At 39.2% G+C, this 14,537-nt stretch overlaps 1 protein-coding gene across 3 annotated transcripts in view; it reads left to right on the top strand.

The window, feature by feature from the left end:
- The window catches only part of LOC109054052 (nectin-2-like), a 65,109-nt gene that overhangs the window by 25,808 nt on the left and 24,764 nt on the right, over positions 1–14,537 (top strand). For 2 of the 3 annotated variants that reach the window (XM_042740560.1, XM_042740561.1), the window contains exons 5-6: positions 181–298; positions 2,540–2,688. In XM_042740560.1, coding sequence (XP_042596494.1) covers positions 181–298; positions 2,540–2,688 — 267 coding nt within the window. Of the gene's footprint in view, positions 1–180; positions 299–2,539; positions 2,689–8,333; positions 12,144–14,537 lie in introns of those variants that run through there. The other variant, XM_019071365.2, reaches the window with a different exon arrangement.

Genomic DNA, 14,537 nt, shown 5'->3' on the forward strand with positions numbered 1-14,537 from the left:
CTGAGGCTTTACAGTGCTGCTTGGACCAGAAAGACAAGGGTCAGAGACAGGGTCAGTGAGGTCATTATGGAGACAGCTAATCAATGTTCGATTTGTCCAAGACTTCAGTGGCTCAAAGCTAAACTCATTCATAAAGGCTTGTTATTCGATCCACCTATTTACTCCTATTCTTTCTGTCAGATCCTCCCCAGGTGCAGATCATAGGGTATGATAATAACTGGTACAGGGGTCGGACAAGTGCATTTTTGACCTGTCAGGCAGATGGAAACCCCGCCCCCACCACCATCACCTGGAAAACGTGAGCATTTCTTTTCAATTTCAGTTCTGATTTGTCTTTCCCATTAGCCAGGTTTACACAGTAGATTTTTAGGATGCATTGTACCATATTTTAAATATCGTTAAAGACTTCATTGGGCAAAATGTCCAGTCTTTGATTGCTTCATGCTGGGTTTTCCAGTCCTGTTCCGGGAGGCCCCCTTTCCTGCATAGTTTGGCTGCAAAACAACTGCCAGCAATTTTCTAGTGTTCCTGACTGGTTCAGGTGTGTTCAACATTGTCCAATCCTGCTTCTGGAGGGCTGCCTTCTAGCCGAATTTAGCTCCAATTTTCAGGATTGCTAGAAGCTTCCAGGCAAATGTGTTGGGGCAGATCGAAGTTAAATACGGGACACTTGCCCTCCATGAGCAGGATAGGAAAATGAATGATGGAGGTTTTGGCAGTTTCTGAAATTTTGCATGCAGTTTGATGGCTGAACTTATGAAAGTCAAAGGGATGATTGGGACCAAAGTCTTGGCTACACTGTGTATCATTGATGCCGCCACAGTGTGCCTTGGCATTCACTCAAAAATCTCACTGGGGTCCTATTGTATAGGCTGACAAACAGCAATTTTAAAATACTGTAAAAATCGTAGTGTGCACTCGGCTTAAGATAATGACAATAAACCACCGATTGTCCTTTGATGAAGCCTCTGATGCAAATTGCACACAAAAATGGAAAGCACGTTCTCAATCTGGCTCCCTCTATTCTGATTGGCTGGCTTTGACACAAGTTCTGGAGTAAGGACCCTCATCTAAATGGCATGTAAAAACATAAAATGTGAGTCAGATGGCTTCTTTAAAGGAGCCATGTGTAATGTCTGGCAAAAAAATCAAGTCATACTCCACATTCCATACCAGATGGGGGCAGTATGCCTCAATAAAGTGAATTGGTCTACTCTAGAGTAACAAACGAGAAACGGCATAGTCTCTATGCTCCGCCCCTACCTTCACAACAACCCTAGAGCCATAGCCGAAGCCTAAAGGACGTTTTTGCCTCCAGAGGAACGTTGGGTGATGTCAAGTGATTTTGAAACATGACATCTTCAAGCTACTCCCCTTCACCTTTACCAGTGAATATGTTCATATTCGTTTTGTTCATATTACATTTTGAATTGTATATACACATTATTTGAATTAAATTAATTTGACAGACAGCATTCTGTCAACATCATTGGTCAACATCAGACAGCTGATGTTGACCAAGCTAGCGCCAACCAACGTAACCAGAGCTGCCAACTCTCAAGCATTCACCGTGAGACACACGCAATTGACTCTTTTCACACGCTTTCAAAAACTTGACCGCTCTGAATATAGTGAGTGAGTGCGCGCGCGGCCGGGGCGCGCTCTCTCTCTCTCTCTCTCTCTCTCTCTCTCTCGGGTTCATTATCATCGAAGACATTTCAAGCTTCTTAGGTAATGTTACATTTTAGCATCAGCTTGGTAGAGACGGCCTTTGGTAGATAACAGGTGAAAACCGGATCGGATCTGTGGGTAAGTTATAGCTAGCTTACTATCAAACGCAGCTACGGTTAGCCATCGCTAACATTAGCACGTTTATCGAACAGCCTTCGATACATTTCTATGTTATAACTTCCCGAAAAAAATACGCAAACATAAAACAAACTTCTAGCGAAATACTAACAGCATCTTACTTACCAATCCAAAAGAAATGTTGCAAGTTCGGAGTCGAAGCTCATTTCTTTCAAGTCCATCAGTTGTCTCCAGCGATGGAAAGCAGTGCCGATGTTTACTCTGGTTCGGCTCCTTTTCTTATCGGATTTGATTTGTGATTCCGAGCGCGGTTGCTTGACATCAGCTTCAAGTACGCCCACAAGCCGTGCGAGTTATTCGTGTATTGCAGGTTGGCTGGTGGTTATGTTGCCCGCATATCGCCTCCCATGGCCGAAACTGGTATTACGACACCTGTCGGGCCATGGCTAGTAATGCTAATGCTAATTAAGGTTGATATCTCTGCAGCACTATAACTTTACATTTTTTTAATGACATCATCGCCCTTATTTCTTCTCATTCTTTTGATGCGTGTAGGTCATTTTTTGGATATTTTTACCTCAATTTTTACACATGGCACCTTTAAGTGGGTGGTTCTTGGCCAGGATAAGCTACAAAGTGGACCAGACTTTATGCTAGTAGTCAGTAGGTCTTTTAAGCTTTGTTTTTGTGTGAAACGCTGTGCTAATATTGTCTGTTTTTTGTCCCTCAGTTTGTCTGGACTGATGCCTGAAACAGTGCAGGTGCAGGAAAACCGGCTCGCTGTGCAAAAAGTAGATGACACCATCAACACCACCTTCATCTGTGAGGTCAAAAACAGTTTGGGATATGGCAGAGATCAGGTCACCGTCTTCGTGAGGGGTGAGTCTGTCTATACAGTATTTCATTACAGGTTCCTCACACATTTCCACTGTGTTGAGTGTGATGTGGTGACAGGCAGCAGTTGGAAAAATGAGACCTAATTTTAGACAAGCAAGGGGTTACAGTTCAGACATAAGGCAGTTTGTTGGCACTTTTCTTGTCTGTATGTGTTTTGTTCGTCATTTTGTTTGTCCTCAAGATCACCCCGCATGCACTGTCATCCCTCAGCCTTCAGCTGTTCCTAGCTCTCTGGTGGCTTATTTTACTTTAGTCTGAGACTTTCTTGAACTGGTAAAACATGTCTGAAAATGCAACATATTTCCCATAGAATTCTGAAGGATGTTTTCTAACGAGAGGAGTGTGTGTGTGTTTGTGATTACAGTGTGACTGTGTTTGGGTGGGGGTGAGTGCAGCTGTATTTGGGTGGTGTTGAGCAGTGTTTTGACATGTTTTTCTGTTTAAGTCATAGGTTTTTTTGTTTTCACAAAAATTAAAAAAATTAGTTAGTGCTTTACTTACAGCATGCTGTAAAGGCGATTTCACAACACAAGCTATGCACAAGTTTATGTTGTGTATATAGCTTATTCTCACACATTGAGTCTGTAAATTTTTTTTTCATGCTTTTATGCTCAATAATTTTTAAGGCCACAATTAGTTAAAATAGTAATATTGTTAAATATTAATTTAAAATGTAATTTATTCCTGTAATGGCACAACTTAATTTTCAGCAGACTTTACTCCAGTCTTCAGTGTTACATGTTCCTTCAGAAATCAATTTAATATGCAAATGTGCTGATCAAGTAACATTTTTATTATTATCAATGTTGAGAACAGTTTTGCTATTTAATATTTTGTTAAAATAATGATATATTATGATCCTTTGATGAATAGAATGTTTAAAGGAACAGCATTAATTTGAAAAATAAATCTTTCGTAACACTACTGATGAATTTATTGCATCCTTGCAGGATAAATATTAGGTATTAAAGTTTAGTAAATATGTTTTTTTTTTTTTAAAAAAAACACCTTTTGAACAGACATGTTTGAATAAGTTGCTGCACCCTCTACTATAACGGTTCACTATGATGTCTTTACCCAGCATAATATGGTTGGATTATATAAATCAATTGTATTCTTTCTACATTTCTATTAAAACAAGTTAATGTTTTTTCCATCATATTTTCATCCATCCATTTGATCCATCTGGTCTTTATTGACAAAGTCAATAAATTTTAGGTATTCTTTTTTGATTGCATTAAGATTTTTCAATTTTTTGACTGTATTATCGCTGTTTAGATGGGCGTGGGTTGGATTTGTGACCCCTGGTTAACTCCTCCTGCCCATCCCAGAGTTGCATGGCTAAAGTGAGCACCACAGTACGTTTGATGGCCATCATGGGATGCAAAATTGTCCTCTCCTAGCCTTTTCTGGCCCGTTCTGATGTCCTGTGACAGGCTGATGGAATAAAATATCCAAATGGCTGACTGCGGAGGGACTGAGCTGCTTTAGTGCTGAGCAAGACTATTAGCTCTTAGGTAATGTGGAGGAAAGGTGCTTTTCTCTCACAACTTGGGTTTTAAAAGCCTTCTACCTTCCTCCATTCCCCTTCACTATCCCCTCTCTCTCTTGCATATACATGTTCTTGCAGATCAGTGTGGCTTTAAGGCAGATCTTTGCTCATTTGGAAAAAGTACATTCCCCTACCAAACACTAAACTGACAAATCTTGCTTTCCCTCCTCTTTTGGTTCCACCCATATTCTCACAGCGTGAAAGCAAGAGAAAAGGACCAGCAGAAAGAGACTGAACCAAGAGAGGAGGGTGGAGCGGATCAACGCTGGTAGCATTTCTACCCCCTTGGAAACCTACGGCTCTCCCATTGCACGTGCATCCTTTTACTCTCCTCCTCTCTTCCGCTCGCATTACTTTCATCCTCTTCGCTTCAAACTCTTTTGTTTTGTTCTCCTGAACCACTTCTGTGCCTTCCAAACCTGCTACCCACCCTCCTTCTCCAGCCATCTCCTCACAAAAGAAGCTCTCGGCGAGGATAAGTCAGTCACTGCTGTTTCAGCTCCCGGCTTCTTATCCTCCTGTCAAAGGAAGAGCGGAAGGGAAATGTTAATCAAGCCTGTAATGCAAAGCCAGCCTGTGCCGTGCATGTGCGGACAAAATTTGTTGTGTTCAGTTGGTGTTTGCGGTGTGTAGTGTAGGAGTCAGGTGCAAGAGGAGATATGTTCTGTGGAGCGCCGCGGGAAGTGTTGCTTAGCCGTGAAGTGGTTCTGCTTAAGTGCAGCCGTTTTGACAGCCATGAAATGGCCACTACCTTCTCAGTAGCCTGGCTGTCTTCACCCCAGGCAACCATCTCCATGGTGACTAAGGTCGGCCCGCACAGATCTTGTCTCGGTGTTCCTCCTGAAAGCATGAGAGCGGTACAGAGATACCTTGGAGCATGTTTTGTAGCTTTACCACTAGAGCCAGAGCCGGGAATCCAACTACGAATTCAAATCGTTTCTCAACACTGTGCCTCATGTTGCTCTCAAGCTAACCTAGATTCAACCCCCACTCCTCTCTCTCTTTTTCTCCTCCATCATTTATTTTCAACTCTGGAGATTCTGTCATGTTCTCCATCCAGCTGTCATGGAAGAAAAATCTCCTCCTCTGCCTTGACCTGCTCTGTCTCGTCCAATGGTATGACAAAAAAATAAAAGAGAGAATGTGAGGCATTCAGAGACATTTTTCCCCTCTTGTCTGTCTAGGAAAGCTCAGTGAGCTTCATTCATCCACTCGGTCATTCACTTAGAGTCTTTCAGAGCACTAATATGTACGATTTTTAATATACTGCCAGTACTTAAAGATAAAGAGACTACATTAGTGGTAGTACAATATAATTAGTGGCGTTCACAATCCAGTTTCACTTTTAACTGTTTCTCATGCTTTAAAGGTATAGTTCACCCAAAAATGAATATTCTGTCATTAATTACTCACCTTCATGCTGTTCCAGACCTTTAAGACCGTTGTTCATCTTTGGAACACAAATAAAGACATTTTTGATGAAATCTGAGAGCTTTCTGACCCTGCATAGACCGCAATGCAACTGACATGTTCAAGACCCAAAAAGGTAGTAAGCACATCATTAAAATAATCCATGTGAAATCAGTGGTCTAATCTTCATTTTATGAAGCTACGAGAATACTTTTTGTGTGCAAAGAAAACAAAAATAAATATTCTCTTCTAGTCAGTCTCCGCTGCCATTCCATGCATTACTCTGCTTGTAAACAAGCCGCAGCGCATCCAGATTCTACCTCAGATTCTATGTCTATTTTAACAATGTCTTTACTACCTTACTGGGCCTTGAAAGTGGTGGTTCCCTTGCTGTCTATGGAGGATCAGAGAACTCTTGGATTTCATCAAAAATGTCTTCATTTCTGTTTCAAAGATGAATGAAGGTCTTACGGGTTTGAAACAACATGAGGGTAATTAATGACCGAATATTCATTTTTGGGTGAATTATACCTTTAAATGGATATTTTCCCAAAACTGTTACTGTCATGTCATTCCAAACTTATATTTTTTTTTTTACAATGAAAGTCAGTGGGGTCCAAATCAACAATGAACCCCTCTAATTGTGTATTAACATGAGGTTGGATACACAGGAATTTTATTTTAATGAATTGATTCCTTGAAGCAACTTTTAACCATTATGTTACATACATCTGAGTGAAATTAATTATCAGGGAAAATATAGGGCACAGACTTGGTGCTCTCCATCGGTTGTTTATTAAAATTTAATCAGATCTTGTAGTCGACTGTAAAAAGGGGTGGGATTTACAAGGTCAAACTAATTTTTAAAAATGAAACATGCATGGATGAATTCGAAAATTCAGTGAATTTGAAAATTTTCAGTTAATGCCAACTTTAAGCTGCCTCTTTGTCATGTGACTGAAAATTTACATAAAAAAGTTTTTCTCGGTGGATTGCAGCTTAGTAAAGCAGTAGGTAATATTTATTAAATTTTTTTTTATATTGCTTATGAGAAATTTGCTACTTCTTGATCTTTGTCTTCTTTAGAAACCACTCTGAACACCCTAGAAACCACTTAACAATGTGCTGAAAGCTGCTCGGAGCACGCTCGTGTGCCAACACCCTGGCATTGTGACAGTGGCTTCGGCATGGGCAAGCACTCCTCTGTGGCTGTTTGTGAGTGTGAAATCTTTCACTAATGAAGCCATGTAGATCCGTGGGTGTGTGTGTGGCCGCTATATGATCAGACTGTCATGTATAATTCAGAGGACTCGGGCAGGCAGTGAGAGATTGACTCGAAGATCAGTACAACATGCTCACTCTGACTGAAACAGTGGGAGGTAGAGGTGTGTGTGTGGGAGAGAGAAGTACGCCACAGTGGGTGGCTAACGGGAACACAGCGACTGAGGCAGTCAGACATGATTGTGTTCCTGTTGTTTCTGCCGTTAGGTGTTTCTTTGCAAAATGCACAAGAAAAACCGATGGGAATCAATGAAAAATTGAAGAGTTTGAGATGATGATGTTGTTTATTTTGGGTGTTAACACATGCACTGCTCTCTTTCAGCAGTGCTAGTCACGTCTTTGCACACTCATTTCATCTCGTACACACATTCGCAGGGCAGTGAGGAAGAGGCTGTGCGCTGTTGTGTGTTTGTGGCTTCAAGGCCGACGCGTCTGTCTGCTGTCTCCCCCTGTCAATCCCAGCCTCCTCTCTTACGCCTTCCTTCCTCTCATCCATCTGTCTATCTATCCATCAACCAACCATCCGTTCCTTTGTCCATCCTCTCTTTTCTGTTTTATGTGAGGCTGCATGCTGGTGCTGTGTTTCCTTCTTTGTTGTGTAGTTGTAAGTGTGAATGCTGCAAACTGGCCTTATGGAAAGCCGTTCCCCTCAAGGAATTGCACAGAAATGTCACCATCCCACATGCATTCACGTGATTAAACATATACACACACATTTGCATTACACATTTGTCTCGTAAAGATCCCATGAAATCACTTAAAGAATGTTGACATTTCCTATTGCGTGAATGATTTAGTTTTTTTTAAATTAATCTTTTAAGTAAACTGATTGTTCTTGTTTTACTTCACATTCATTCATTCATTCATTCATTCACATACATTCATTTGATCAACTGAATGCAATGGGCATGGCATTTGTTCAGTTTGGCATTGCAAGTCTTGTTCACAACAAGTAGAAGAAAAGGGTTGTAAGAATTATTAATTTGTAAAATATGTATACACATTTTCTAACAAAGGATAATAAGATTTTTTACTGTCTGTTAGCAAATTGGTTCAGTTAATTTTTTATTGACTTAAAAGATTCAAGTCACTTAAATAAATAAAAATGTCCGCCATCATAGGACATATCAAAAGACTTGTATCATTATCGTGAACCATTTTTTTTGGTACTTGATTGGACAGGAATCTGTTTAGAACATAAGGAGTAATCAATAGTTGTCTGCTAAAATATAGGCTTCAAATATAATACACATGGACTATGAACCACAAATCGGAGTTTTCATTGGGTCTTTAAACATTTGACTTCCATTTCCTTTCCGTTATTCTAATTCTGTTTAATTCTGTTCTTCTTCCTTTTCTCTCTTTTTAACCTTTCTGCCTCTAGAACAACCACCTCCCCCCTCAAACATGGGGCTGATCGCAGGCGTGATCTTCGCGTGTATTCTGGCCATCATAATTTTAGGTGTCCTCATCTACTTCCTGGTATTCCATAATCGCCGCCAACAGCATGGTTACCGTGGCACCGGCAAGCCAGCCGGTGCTCCCTACGACTCCTTTACCCGCCTCTTTGGATCTGCCAAATCAAGCAAAAACGGCACCGGAAACAATGGAAACAACAACACGCCCATTTACAGAGGAGAGGTGGGGCTTAATGAGAAAACGGCCAATCAGGGCATGCACCTGGGGGGCGTGGCTTTGCTCGAGACCACACACACTCACACAGCGGAGGATATCCTGCTTAGTAGAGAGATGGATGAGGTAGAAAGGAAGAAATTCGATGAATTGGAAGAAGAAGATGAGCGATATGATCATTTTGGTGGGGGCGGACCCATCCTACAGCTCCGCCCACACGACGATGACCTAGATGATGACATGGAGTCCCAGAGGGACGGCTCTGTGATTTCTCGGACTGCAGTCTATGTGTAAGAGGAGAGCAGAAAGAGGTTCTAGGAGGGCGTTCGTGGACCTCTTCCAGGAGGATTGAATTTCTTCCTCTTAACGAATATTCATTTTATTGTAAAAACAAATTATGGCATCAAATACCATGAGAGAAGGATTAATGGATGGAGTGAGTTAATGAATGGATGAATTAATATGCTGGGTATAGCACAGATTAAAACATTTAAGGATCAGATGAAGTAAATGGAGACTACTAAAAACAGAACTGTCAGGCTTCCATTTCTAATTATTGCTCTTGTTGTCATGGTGACACATTCTGAGTAATGCGAAACTGCAGATGTTGACACTGCGCGATATATATGACATGCACACACATGAAGTTATATATGTAAAGCCACTGTGCTGTTGTGTAATAGTTTTAACTTGTTCTTATTTTCTATCAATCATGGTTTCACATTTAAACCAGTTTCAAACTTGATTCACTCAGCATGAGTTGAGTTTAAGTAGAGCACATTCCTCGGCCCTACATCTCTATGGAAGCTGTCCTTGCGTATTGTGTAGATTTTGAAGAAGAGTCAAATGTGCCCAGTGCTTTTGATCTGTTATACACTCAGTTATGTCTAATATTAATAACTAGCCACGCCTCCGTGGCGTGCCTTCCTGTAAATTTATCCACACACGCTCATCTGTCTCGAGATGACATGCACATTTCACTCATTATACAGCACTCAGTATCTCAATCCCGTGACATGACTCACCAGTGAATCATTTGTTTTTTTCGGGGCTAATCAAATCAAACATTAATAAATGGTGTGTTCGTTCTCACCCAAATACATTTAGTCAGGAAAAGATGAGTTCAAGGCAGTGCTTTTTACTGTTTTCCTTATTCAATTTCCTTATGCATTCAGTCGTAAAAAACTGTAGCTTAGTGCTGTAGCAATAAAAACAGCAAGTCAGGGTTACATCCTTCTTCACAGTGAACTTTAAACCCTGATGGAAAGGAAGTATTCAACAGAATTTATTGTAATATGTTACAGTTAAACTTAAAAAGGTTTGTGTGCCACACATGTAACACTTTACAATATTGTTCAGTTTGTTAATATTGGTTTTAGTTATCATGAACCAACAATACTTTTACAGCATTTATTAATCTAAGGTCATGTTAATTTATAAATATACTATCGTTCATTATTAATGTTTGTACATAATACACGTTGATTTATAAACTTGAAAAGTTAAAAATGTCAAAATTGGCATTATTAACCAACATTAATAAATGCTGTGGATATATTGTTAAAAGTCAGTAGATGATGATATATAATGCATTAATTATTGCTAATGAGTTAAATGTTATTGTAAAGTGTTATCAACAAATCTATATTTAAAAACTATAACCCAAGTCCAGGGTTACCATGGCCACACAGCTAAATATACACCACAGTTTGCATCGCATACTGTTATTTCCTTGTTTCATTATCGTTCCTCTCAGCCGGTGAGATAAACTGCCTTGTTTAATGGGAAATAAAATGAAGAAGCTGAGTGAAAGATCGTGCATATTGTTCGATGTGAGGTGATTGTAAACTACTGTATGTACACATTTTATTTTTCTTAAAAATGAAAAAAATCTATACTTCTAAATGTTGTAAATATGGGGACGGGGCGAGATGAATATCCAGGTCGAATGTTGCGCATGTCAACCACGGCTCTGTGCGTACAGTACCATATGAGAGCACATATCACATATTTACATCTGTGATCTAGTATCAAAACACATTCACATGGGGAAGCTTTCTATGGGGTGTATTTGGAGTGTGTGTGTGTGTGTGTGGGTGAGAGTGAGTCAGCATGTTAAGTGGTGTCTGACTCGAGGGCAGTGAGTTATTCCTCCAGTCTCTCAGGGTCTCACACACAAACACAGTCAGATTTAAACTGGACATCACACACACACACACACACACACACACACGTATTCTTTCTCCCTCTAAATCATCTGTCAAACCAACTGCCCTTGAGTCTATAAGTGTCCCTGTCTGTTCCGAGGGCATAGTGGGTACCGTAGTGTTGTTTTCCCTGGGCTTCCGTCTTGATTCAGTGACCCTATTAGTGCCAGGTCTGGATCAATGCCGCTGAAAGAAGTTGTTCTCACCTCTGAAAGGGTGGTCAGTCTGACACGGGCCGCTCCGATCCGTCTGGCACCGAATAGGCCATGGCTTCGACGCTGCCTAGTTTACATCCTGATTGAAAGGTCAGACTGCGATCAGTGAATGTGTGAGTAGAGGAAGTGAATTCGTCACTCGTGCTCTGAGAGGCAGAGCGCTTTAGCTCCTCATTAGAAGAGAACGCACTGACCTTCTAGCTCAACGTCTCCTCCAGGAATTCCGTAATGAAGGAACGGATGCCTTGAGAATATTAAGAAAGTATCCTCTGCGATGGGAGACAGTTTAAGTAGCTTAGTTGTGAATATGGGATGTTGCGGTCTCCTCGATGCCGCCGTCCCTTGTTGTCTTGTTTAGATGGTCCACAGTCCTGGTAAACACATACACGCACATTTAAAAGCCTTAATGTCACTGTCACAAACTATCCCTCCTGTGTATATAGTATAAATATATAAACGTGATATTCATAAGGCTAAACGGTGATGCCACGTCCTTGTGTATTGTACTTCACTGTTGTGAGCATGAAGGATGCATTTTTTTTTTTTTTTTGAGTTAGTAATGCTTTATAATGAGGTTCAATTAGTTAGCATTTTTAATGTATTAGGTATCATGAAATAGCATCATTTTTACAGCATTTATGAATCTAATGTTAATTTATAAATATTGGCTACTATTGATTGTTCATAATACATTGGGGAAAGTTAATTTATTCGACTTGAAATGTTAAAAATATATTCGTTAATGCAAACAATAACATTAACCTAAATTAATAAATGCTTTAAAAATGTTAATTATTTTGTTTCTTAATGCATTAATATTAGCATATTGAACCATATTGTAAAATGTTAATGAGTTTTATATCAGTTGATTTTACTGCTTTTTTTTTTTTTTTTTTAACGCTCTGTGCTTTAATTGTTTTTATTCTGAGTGATTTATTGATGCCTGTAACGTGTTTGTGCTGTAAACTGTTGAGCAGCGCTCTCAAACTCTCATGGACACAGAAAACACATCTATGCTACTAAATGCTTTACCGCCTTGTGTTGCTTTTAAGTTTTATTTTGGTTGTCTGAATGTTTTCACAGTCTGTGTAATATTGTCTTTTTTTATTTGGTTGCATATTAAAGTCTTAACAGATATTTGACGGTGTTCTTGGTTTGTGCTGAATGCTCTGGGGTTCAGTCAAATCTCTCTTGTTTGGTTTTCCTGCAGTTTTTCAGGCTAGGTTGTGAATGTTCAGCGTTGTGTGTGTGTGTGTGTGTGTTTGTGTTTGTGTGTGTGTGTTGATAAGTTACCTGTCACAGATAACACCAGCGACTGAAATAGAGCTAAATGGGCTGCGCAAGAGAGCCACACATAAAGCGTCCACATAAAGCCCTATTTTTTACTTCTTTAGTTATTCTGGTTATGGCATAGTCTTGACGTTTTTGTTTTTATCCAGTTTCATTTATGCAGATAATCTTAGATAGTCGACCATAGTATTTTGTTGATGAGAGTATAAAATTAAACCAATACAAGGTTGTGAATGCTTTATGTTGTTAACATTACTGAGAATTGAGTTCTTCTTCTTTTAAAAAAAATGATTAGTTTTTCCAAGTCATTTTATTCAGTAGTTTTTTTTTTTAATTAATCGTGATAATGGTGTTCATGATTAATTTAATCTTTATTGATGATAAAATCAAAAACACCTTGTTATGAAACATTTTGTTCAGTACAATTTTTGTCATTATTTCCTCATTTTAGATTATTGTTTGTCCACACTTTCAGACGTACGGCTGCAATTACGCAACAAAACAAACAAACTTGTTTTTATGCAAGTCAGAAATAAACCACACGCAATAAAAAAAGCACAGGAATGTGGCTGAGTTCATATTCAAGTTTCTCTCCTTCAGGTTATAAAGTTGACAGCCTCAGCATAGTTCAGCCCTACAGGAACTCTGCTCTCAAAAAAGCCTCTTTGTTGACACAAAGGTAACAGATCTCATATCCCAACAGGTTAAAATGTAACCAAGAGCACACTTTGCAAAGGAGACGGGAGTGAAACCAAAAGAGTTGGTGTCATAATAAAGGTATTCAGCAGGCAGAATCCCTCTCAGTGCTGTATGTGTGACCCTGATAGAAATGTGCCTGTTAAAGTAACAACAGACGTTTTCCTCCAGAAGTAGCTGTGCCCTAGATTCTGTCCTTTTCCTCCCTTTCCCTCTCTTTCTCTTTCAGTTGACGGGGTCAGAATCTCGGTGCTCCTGGCACACTTGTCACTGTCGTTTGGAGTTGGAGGGTTTTTTTTTTCTCGGCCATTTAGCCATCTGCCTGCTCTAATTGCTCTGAGTTGCAACCTGGAGTAAGGACCAGCTGCCTCTGTCCTCTCTTAGTTTCTCTCTCTCTCTCTCTTCCCACAACACTAGCTGAATGTATCATGATAATAGCCTTATGTTACTGTGTAATGGTGTGTTCCACTTGTCCTGTGACACAATCATGGCCTAACACAGATGTGAACTTCAAGGTGCACTCGGTCATTTTTTTCCCTCAATGAAAACGATTCAGACTTAAAGGGATAGTGCGCACAAAAATTAAAATTTGGTCATTTACTCTCGTCATTCCAAACCCATATATTAGGAAGATTTACAGCGTTATTTAGTCAGTTCACTTTAACTTTCAGAAATGTTTTTTAAATGATGTGAGAAGAGACTCCAGTCATATCAGTACCTTAATTAAAGCCGATTTATTTTATATGGAGCAGGTCACTTAATGGAGATTGCCATGCTGAAATCACATGACCAGCAGAATACTGCTAGTAAATTTAGTATGGATTACTACTAAGGGTGGAACAGTACACCGATGTCACAGTTCGTTACATACCTCGGTTTGGGGGTCACGGTTTGATACGGTTTCGGTACAAAAGGAAAAAAAAATTCTATGCTCAGTTTCTTTTCATTCATTTTGAACAGATAGTAGTACAAATTTAAAAAAATTCCACCTAGATGTGAAAATACTAAATATTATTACATTATGTTAAATATATATAATCTGCAGTACATATATAAATACAAGGAATAAATTCTTTCAATATATTTGATTTAGTTTACAGATAAACAAGGGGAAAAAACATACGTAGCAAATATGTAAAATGGCATAGAGCAACATCCTATTTGTTTTCTTTATTTTACAAAAGCCCAATGTTTTGTTTTCATTGTGAGTGTACACAAATAAAAGCAAACCTTTAAACAGTGATGCATTATTAATAAGTCAACAAGTGTTTAAAGTTGATTCTGGTACAATGACAAAAATATGTTTTCTATCCATATTCTGAAAATACCAGATGTGGGTTGGGGGTAATCCATAAGTGCATTAAATAATATTAAAATCCTATTTTAAATAGCATCTCTATTTTATTCAATGTACACCACTGTTTAAAAGTGTTTTACAGTAAAAACAGTAATATTGTTTTTAATTTAAAATGATTTTATTTGAATGGGTTTTAAAATGTAGTTAATTCCTGTGATCGCAAAGCTGAATTTTCAGAATCATTACTCCAG

This window comes from Cyprinus carpio, chromosome B16, assembly GCF_018340385.1.
Source record: "Cyprinus carpio isolate SPL01 chromosome B16, ASM1834038v1, whole genome shotgun sequence".
NCBI classification, from domain to species: domain Eukaryota; kingdom Metazoa; phylum Chordata; class Actinopteri; order Cypriniformes; family Cyprinidae; genus Cyprinus; species Cyprinus carpio.